At 38.6% G+C, this 9,306-nt stretch overlaps 1 protein-coding gene across 4 annotated transcripts; it reads left to right on the top strand.

The window, feature by feature from the left end:
* Positions 1 to 357: 357 nt before the first annotated feature.
* LOC123443217 (dual specificity protein phosphatase 1B-like) lies at positions 358 to 4,185 on the top strand. Of its 4 annotated transcripts, none has more exons than XM_045119522.1 (5): positions 358 to 594; positions 1,263 to 1,398; positions 1,759 to 1,879; positions 2,588 to 2,733; positions 2,951 to 3,312. In XM_045119522.1, exons 1-5 carry the CDS (start codon positions 439 to 441, stop codon positions 3,100 to 3,102), a joined length of 711 nt encoding a protein of 236 aa, XP_044975457.1. In that variant the 5' UTR covers positions 358 to 438; the 3' UTR covers positions 3,103 to 3,312. The 4 variants fall into 4 exon arrangements, with proteins under 4 accessions (XP_044975457.1, XP_044975459.1, XP_044975460.1 ...); XM_045119524.1 differs by lacking the exon at positions 2,951 to 3,312 and adding an exon at positions 3,481 to 4,185 and having other exon boundaries at positions 359 to 594; XM_045119523.1 differs by lacking the exon at positions 2,951 to 3,312 and adding an exon at positions 3,853 to 4,185 and having other exon boundaries at positions 360 to 594.
* The last annotated feature ends 5,121 nt before the right edge of the window (positions 4,186 to 9,306 follow it).

Raw genomic sequence — 9,306 nt, forward strand, 5'->3', positions numbered from 1 at the left:
ACTCCGTGTGGCGGTAGGATAGTATCCACGCCATCGGGGCAAACGACGTCGTTTGCGTTGGTCGACTTCCTCCCGTGACAGGCAGTGATAGTAGGGTGTTCTAGCCTACCGTCACAATAGGTGACGATTGGAAAAGGATCGGATTTGGAAAAAAAATCATGTTAGGTTCAGATCCGGCTGAACTAGTTTAAAAAGGTCAAAATAGTAAATTTATCCTTCGGTTGTAGATGCTCTAACCCCGTGATTCCGGTATTGATACCCAGTGATAAAATTAGGTATGAGCCATATTCCTTAAAAAAAGTATGAGCCATAAGTTTTACTGACCGTGAGTATAATTTTTACTAAAAATAAAGAAAGAAAGGAAAGAGAAATATTGTCACCAGTTTCCCCATCCGGATTCGCTGGGAGTCAGGACGAGGGAGGGAAGAGCCCCTGACGATGTCGGTGCCGGAGGCGGGGCAATCGGCGGGGAGGGATGAGCAGGAGATGGACGATTACGAGCAGCACCAGACCAGAGTGCTCATGGCGCTGATGCAGGGCTTATGCGCTGCGAGGTACCGCAAGGCCGACAACACCCCCTGCCTCGTCGACCAGGTCTGACGGCTCCACGGCCTCTCTTCCACCACCGTTTCCCACCTAATAGGATCACCTGATGCGATTTAGTGTTGTATTGCGGCATCCAATGTTGGGAGCATGGTTGGGGTTTCCTGATGCAGATTCGCTAGGATTCGTTGATCTAGATCGCACGATCCATTTTTTTGTGGAACTGGAATTTGTGTTGTACTGCAAATTCCAGAATTATGAAATGTTATTGCCGCATTCTGGATATGGATCAGGAATTTCCTGAATTAGGAATTCCTGATGCTTCTAGAGGTAGGAGTGCCTCCAGAATCCATTAGAGTCTGATGTTAGGACTCCATTAGAGTCTGAAAGGCTAATCCATTGCCTCATACCTGCCAGAATTCTGGAAGGTTTCCTGGAGTAGCTTTTACCATTAGATGGTGCTAAACTTCTGGAACTATTATTGGCCATAGAAGAACAGGTTGTTTTGCTGTTCAATGGAAGGTGGAGAATTCTCCAGTTGATCTTTACTTTAGCATTTGTATATATGGGCATATGGCATATAGAAAACTAGCCATAGTTCCATGTTGACATGTATGTTTTACCACATATATATCATGTTGTAACGTACTTGCGCTTTATAAATAAAAGGATTATGTCAAGCTGTTGAATTACTTTGCTTGACATCTTGATACTTGAAGGGCCTCTACTTGGGTTCTGTTGGAGCAGCACTGAACAACGAGGCTCTGAAGAGCTTGAACATCACCCACATCTTGGTTGTTGCCAGATCACTGAATCCTGCCTTTCCAGCAGAATTTACGTACAAGAAGATCGAGGGTACTGCATCGTCTCCTTATTTTTACCTGTGTTTCGAGCTAAGATATTACCCTATTACCTTTATAATCTCAAGACCCTGACATTCCTGATATGTTTGATAGACAAGTTAGCCAGTTTTTACCTTCTTTGTTATATTTAAAATTGATGTGTATCAATCCTGGTTTGAAGCATTCATATTCTGATAACAAAATTGAGATTGGAACATCTAATCTTTACTCTGTATTAGTGGGTTTTTAGCCTTTACCTTTTCTCTTTTTGACATGTTTCTTAGCCTTTACTGATTGTGTCTACCTTAGCAATTTTCTTTTGTTATCCAAGGTTCCATGCAGAACTAAAAGCATACTTTCTTTATTCACACAGTACTTGACAGCCCAGACACTGATTTGGGAAAGCATTTCAGTGAATGCTTTACTTTCATAGATGAGGGTATCTGCACTGGTGGCAATGTGTTGGTTCACTGCTTTGCAGGTCGGTCGCGGAGGTAAAGTTGTTTCCTAGGAGTTGTTTAATGTCAATCATTTTGGAATGCATTCAATATTGTTATATTATCAACCACCTTACCTCCCTAGTCGAAGTCTTCTTGCTGGTCCAACCCAACATACTGTTTAGAGTGCCAGCCAAGGCAATGGCCTTAATTCAAAAAATATTTTCATTGCCCATATATACCAAAGTGGAAGGCTATAATTTTAGTTGAACAAATAAAGATGAGAACATGATGTGATATACCATGACATGACCATGATGATGTTTCCATTGTCAAAACGGGAAAATAATAATACGCATATATGATAAAACTGTTCTGATTTAAATTTGGTGTAAATGTACATATTTAAATGTGAATCGACGCATTCACTTAGCATGTAAGGAGAATCTGTTATGGTAAATATAACAGCGTGTTGCTTGATGCCGTTGAATGATTAATGGTCACATGATCCTATGATTCAGTTATTTCCTGATTAATAGCCCTTTTTCCTATTTAATAACTGAAACAACTTTCTTACTCGTCGTTACAGTATATTGGTATGTAGGTGTGTGTGACGCCATTTAAATTTAGAGCAATATTTCGTTATATAAAATCGCATACTTCTGTATCTGTAGATGTGTCATGGTTAATATTTTTGCTTTGTGAAATGTGAAGCACATTATCGAGACAAATTAGTTCTGAGGTGATCTTTGTCTGAATTTCCAGTGTCACAGTTGTTCTTGCATATCTTATGAAGAAGCATCAGATGAACCTGCAAAGTGCCATGTCACTAGTTAGAAGCAAACGACCTCAAATAGCACCCAATGCGGGCTTTATGTCCCAGCTGGTGAACTTCGAGAAGTCTCTGCAAGGTAAAATATAAATATCTCTTGTTTACGACAGCAGTATGTAAGTTTGATTTGTATCTGAAGGAAGAGACATATGCCCTACTTTTTCATATCAATAGCCTAGTTTTCCAAGTAACAACAACTTAGTATTACGGCTGTCAATTCCTTCATAGTTTTTTGTGTCTATTTCATTGGATCCCAACCTCTGTATTTGACTACAAGTGTATATTCAAATCTTTAGGGCTTGTTTTGACCAGAAGGAATGTACTAAATCCTTTGGAGTCCCAGGGAAACTGTGGCAAGTCCTTGCCAATATGTAATAGTTCCCACATAGCCAGCCAAGCAGCCCTTAATGGGGTTCCTAATATTTTGTCCCTGTATGATTGCTTATAGTGAAGCTATATTTTCTGTGGAAACATATGTGCTGTAAGGTTTTCTCCCGAACCAGCCTGATCAAGGAGGAGGACAGTTGCAAGCAAGGCTGCACATATAAGCTGATCAAACTCTCCTTTTGTTGCTAACCCAAACTTTGGCAGCATAGAAGGTTTAGTATTATTTTTCCGTTACTGCCTGGAGATATTTGCCATGTCGGGAAGTATGCTATTTTGCTTGTTGACACAGCATTTTCCTAGCAACATGGCTTGAAGAAAAGCGCTCTGGAACCTTGTTAAGTTTGCTAACGTTAGAGTTTCCCTTTTTTGTATCCACATCTCTTCTTCCTTAACTCTCAGCCTTAGTCACTGTCAGTTACTACCTTTGATGATAAACTAGTATTTTGGTGAGATGCATGGATCCATGGGAGGACTTCGTAAAGAGAGACTTGAAGGGGACTGGAATATCACCAAAGAACTAGCCATGGACAGGGATGTGTGGAAGTTAGCTATCCATGTGGCAGAACCATGATTAGGTTTCAAGATCTTACGGGTTTCAATTCTAGCCTACCCCAACTTGTTTGGGACTGAAAGGCTTTGTTGTTGTGCATGGACCCAAGTATAAGATGTCACTGGTACCATGACTCATTTGTATTAAACGTATTCACTAAGTTTTCACTCATGATCTTTTAGTTCATGCCCGGTTCTTGGTTTATCAGAGGCTTAACCACAGTCGAAGTATCTCACATGCCAAACTTCTGTCGGTGTGCAGTGGAGCAGGGAAGAAGAATGTTGCAATCAAACTAACTATAGGTGTAAATATCGAGAACCCGCTGTCAATAGCTTCTGTACTGCATGTTATCGCATCCATAAATCAAACAAGGCCGTTGTGACTGGTATGATTTCTGGTCATCTTATTATGCTCCTAATTGATGATGTGATGTTCAAGGGTAATTGTTAGCCCACAGAATCAGCTCTACAAGAATGCAGATGATACAGCAGTCTCCCCTGTAATAAATGTTCCCTGTAATGCTAATGACACCTTTGCCCTCTTTGTTTAGGGCATGTTTGAATCACGGGAAATTTTCCCGTTGACAGTGGTAAACGATCTGTTTCATTTTGATGCTCAATGCTCTTCAGCAGCAGCAGCAGCAGCTTTCTGAAATGAAAGATGTATATGTGTGAATGTTGGTATGGTGGTTGTGCGAGGACATATGACAGCTTCTGGCACGTGATAGTTTTTTCAACTTCGCGGCCATGATGCTATGCATGCAAGGAAGACTACAAATATCTGGCTCGGTTGACGCTATTTTGGACGTTTTCACATTTGATTGTACAAACAAAATTTGAGACAGGCACACGAATGCATTAGATGTTGCATCTTAGTGATGCTGCATTTAATTTGTTTAGGAATCGTGTCTTTTTTGCAATCGGTAAGAGCGCTGCCTTTTCATTGTGTTTTCTTTGTGTGTGTGTATGTGTCGGAGGGAGGGGGGAGGGGAGGCGAGAACCCCCAAGAAAAACATTTTCTGCTAACCATTCATGATTTTGCATAACCTTTGGTCAAAAAGTCATTGCCATTTGCTTGATTTCTTTAAAAACAAGGTGTTCCACTTCGATAACCTATAAGTATAGGTGATTGCAACAGTCTTCGTAAATAGTATTACATCATGATTTATTGATTCGACACAAGAAAAGATAAAGAATATTTATTGATTTTAACAACTAAGTTGTTAATTCAGTCATACTTTAAATATCTCTCTGCGGCAAATATTTTAATAGCATAACAAAAAATTAGTAGTAATGGTAACAGTAGCAGTTCAATAGTTACTTAACAAGATTCAGTATGTGAAAAATGTAGGCATGTGGACCGATAGTGGATAGTGATTTAAATGACATCGATCATGTAATAGTTACACACTAGAGTGACATAAAACTAGCTTCAATTCATCAATATAATGTAGACATGTATTTCGTATATAGTCATACGCGCTTGCAATAAAAACTTGTATGACATCTTTTGTCCTATCCTCTCATGACAGCGGGGTCCATAAGGAAACTAAGGGATATTAAGACCTTTTTTTAATAAAGAATCAGAACAAAACATTAACACATGGTAAATAGATGAACTCCTCAAACTAGGACAATCACCAGTAAGAATCTCAATTATTGTGACCTTGGGGGGTGCGAATCATAACAAGTAATAGGTGCATACAATTTGCAAGGTAGGATCTAAACACTTTCATATTCATATAAAACATAATAGGTTCAGACCTGAAATCATGGCACTCGGGCCCTAGTGACAAGCATTAAGCATGTCAAAGTCATAGAAACATCAGTCTGAGAACATAATGGATACTAGGGATCAAGCCCTGCCAAAAAAAACTCGATTACATGATCAATCTCATCCAATCTCATCACCATCCAACAAGCTTACAAAGGAATTATTCTCTTTTGATGGTGAACATCATGGAATTGTTGATGGAGAAGGGTTGGTGATGACGACGACGATGAATCCCTCTCTCTGGAACCCCAAACGGACTCCAGATCAGCCCTCCCGAGGAAGAACAAGAGGTGGCGGCGGCTCCGTCTCATAAAACGCGATGAAATCTTCTCTCTGATATTGTGAATTTATAGGACTGAAATTAGGATGGGGGGAGCCATGCGGGCCTCACAAGCTAACAGGGCACGCTCTGTTGGCTTGTGGCCCATAGGCAGCCCCCCCCCCGGTGGTAGGTCTTCGCTCCATAATTCTTCATATATTCCACAAAAAAATCACAAAAAGTTTCATCGAATTTCGAAAACTTTTATTTCTGCACAATACCAAGATAGTTCTGCTGAAAACATCGTTAGTCCTGGGTTAGTTTCATTCAAATCATGCAAATTAGAGTACAAAACAAGAGGAGAAGTGTTTGGAAAAGTAGGTGCGTTTGAGACGCACCAACTCCCCCAAGCTTAACTCATTGTTTATCCTCAAGCAATTTAGTTGATAATCTGAAAGTCATAAATAAAACTTTTACAAACTCTTTTGTTTTCGTTGCTATATATATATATGCTTAGCTAGTGTTTAGGTTTTCAGCATAAATCATAAATAACCATATCCATGATAACAATTAGACATCATATTCATTGATGACAATACATAACTAACTAGCAATCAATAATAAAATATTTCACATGCCAACAATTTGTCAAGACAATCATGATATAATATGATGATATGGTATCTCGCTAGCCCTTTCTAAGATCGTAAAACATAAATGCAGAACACCTCTAAGATCCAAGCATGGACCAAACATTGTAATTCAGGGTAGAAACGATTTAGTCATGCTCACATCCAGCATTAATATACTCAATGCATAAGAACGGCAATAATGCTCTCAGGTTTGGTGCTTTTAGTAAGAGGGTGATGACTCAAATAAAAGAAAATAACATGAAACTAAATAACATAAAAGTAAATAGAAAGACCCTTCGCAGAAGGAAGCATTGATTTGTAGAGGTGCCATAGCTCAAGGTTTAAAACAGAGATGAAATTGTAATTTTGGGTGGTGTATTTTTCCTGTCAACGTCACAATAAAGTTTTCGATATCTTACATGCTAAACACATTATTGGCGGCTCCCAAGTGAAAATATAAAGTTTACTCCTTTCCACCGTCCACACACAAACCTTGGCTAACTGAATCCACGGGTGCTTGCCAACATATCAACTTGTCCTAGGAGTTTTGTTTAATTTATTTTGATTATGCAGGACTAGGCATCCTTTTTACCAGCCTCTCGTGCAATGACATGCTAATAAACGCCCATCTTGAGAATAACCCGCTTAGCATGAAAGATATCGACCGCCCCATCGCTCCATGAGAGGTACGAGCACACAAGACAGATGTTTATTTGAATGTTTAGAGGTGGCACATGTAAATTTACTTGGAACGACAGGGTACCGCATATAAGTAGGTATGGTGGACTCACGTGGAACAATGTGTGAATGTTGGTATGGTGGTTGTGCGAGGACATATGACGCTTCTGGCACGTGATAGTTTTTTCAACTTCGCGGCCATGATGCTATGCATGCAAGGAAGACTACAAATATCTGGCTCGGTTGACGCTATTTTGGACGTTTTCACATTTGATTGTACAAACAAAATTTGAGACAGGCACACGAATGCATTAGATGTTGCATCTTAGTGATGCTGCATTTAATTTGTTTAGGAATCGTGTCTTTTTTGCAATCGGTAAGAGCGCTGCCTTTTCATTGTGTTTTCTTTGTGTGTGTGTATGTGTCGGAGGGAGGGGGGAGGGGAGGCGAGAACCCCCAAGAAAAACATTTTCTGCTAACCATTCATGATTTTGCATAACCTTTGGTCAAAAAGTCATTGCCATTTGCTTGATTTCTTTAAAAACAAGGTGTTCCACTTCGATAACCTATAAGTATAGGTGATTGCAACAGTTTTCGTAAATAGTATTACATCATGATTTATTGATTCGACACAAGAAAAGATAAAGAATATTTATTGATTTTAACAACTAAGTTGTTAATTCAGTCATACTTTAAATATCTCTCTGCGGCAAATATTTTAATAGCATAACAAAAAATTAGTAGTAATGGTAACAGTAGCAGTTCAATAGTTACTTAACAAGATTCAGTATGTGAAAAATGTAGGCATGTGGACCGATAGTGGATAGTGATTTAAATGACATCGATCATGTAATAGTTACACACTAGAGTGACATAGAACTAGCTTCAATTCATCAATATAATGTAGACATGTATTTCGTATATAGTCATACGCGCTTGCAATAAAAACTTGTATGACATCTTTTGTCCTATCCTCTCATGGCAGCGGGGTCCATAAGGAAACTAAGGGATATTAAGACCTTTTTTTAATAAAGAATCAGAACAAAACATTAACACATGGTAAATAGATGAACTCCTCAATCTAGGACAATCACCAGTAAGAATCTCAATTATTGTGACCTTGGGGGGTGCGAATCATAGCAAGTAATAGGTGCATACAATTAACATGGCATGAGCAACAATAATCTCTAATTATCATCATAAACATGTTTCCTCATAATATCCAGAATCAAGATCGAACGAGTTAAACATATTTACAAAAACAGAAAACAAGAAGAGTTCATACCAACTACCTTTATCACGATCACTTCATCAAATATCGTCATTATTGCCTTTCACTTGCATGACTGAAATGATGTGATAATAATAATAGTACAAGTGTGTCGTAGATTAAGCTAGAATCTGTGAAATATTTTATGCAAAGGAGAAGACAAGATAATACTGACTCTTTCTTAGATTAGCATTAATGCATATGAGAACCATTCGATATTTTCATCGTGGTCTTCTCCTTTAATTGACTCAACAAAGTAAAAGAAATTCAGAGAAATACACTGAAATATATTTTAGTTTTTGGTTTTTGATAAAGAAGCAAATAAACAAAGGAAAAGCAACGAAGGGAAACATTATTTACAAGAGAAAGCTTACAACATGCAAAGGAAATCCTTTTGGGGTTTCTTATAAGGGGAAATCTAACAAGTAGTGTGCGCACCTATGTCCTCCCATGCGGCGGGTGTTGAGATCTATGCGCGCGTATCGCGTGACTTTAAGGCTGCCCGTAATGGTAGTATCATAGGTAATATCATGCATGTCAACTAGGCAATTTTGATGAGGTGTCATAGAATTAAATGAAGAAAGAGAGGGTTAAATATCATATCATGATACCGTATCATATTAAATGATGTGCTACTATGTGTCTTGCATGACAATAAATGAACTACCCTATGATACTAACATATGATACTATGCATTAGGCTGGCCATAGTGGGGTATCATAGCTAGTAACATAGTCTTGGGACTAGCAAACATGGTGATGTGGCAAGTAATTAAAGAAGATAGAGAGGATTAGAGTAACATAGGTAGATACCGTAACATGTTAAATGCTATGCTACTATGTGTCATGCATGTCAATAAATGAAATACCTATGATACTAGTTTATGTTACTATGTACTATGAAGGTAGTATCATACAATAGTAACATATGCATGATACTACTATATGTTACTCTCTACTATGAGCAGCCTTACGGATGTGGTATCATACACTAGTATCATATGCATGATACTAGTATATGATACTACCCATTACAATCAGTCTAAGAAGGGGAGTAGCCTACGCATTTGACCCACTGGACATTGGGATGGTACAAAACTCTG

The sequence above is a fragment of the Hordeum vulgare genome, chromosome 3H, assembly GCF_904849725.1.
Source record: "Hordeum vulgare subsp. vulgare chromosome 3H, MorexV3_pseudomolecules_assembly, whole genome shotgun sequence".
NCBI lineage: Eukaryota > Viridiplantae > Streptophyta > Magnoliopsida > Poales > Poaceae > Hordeum > Hordeum vulgare.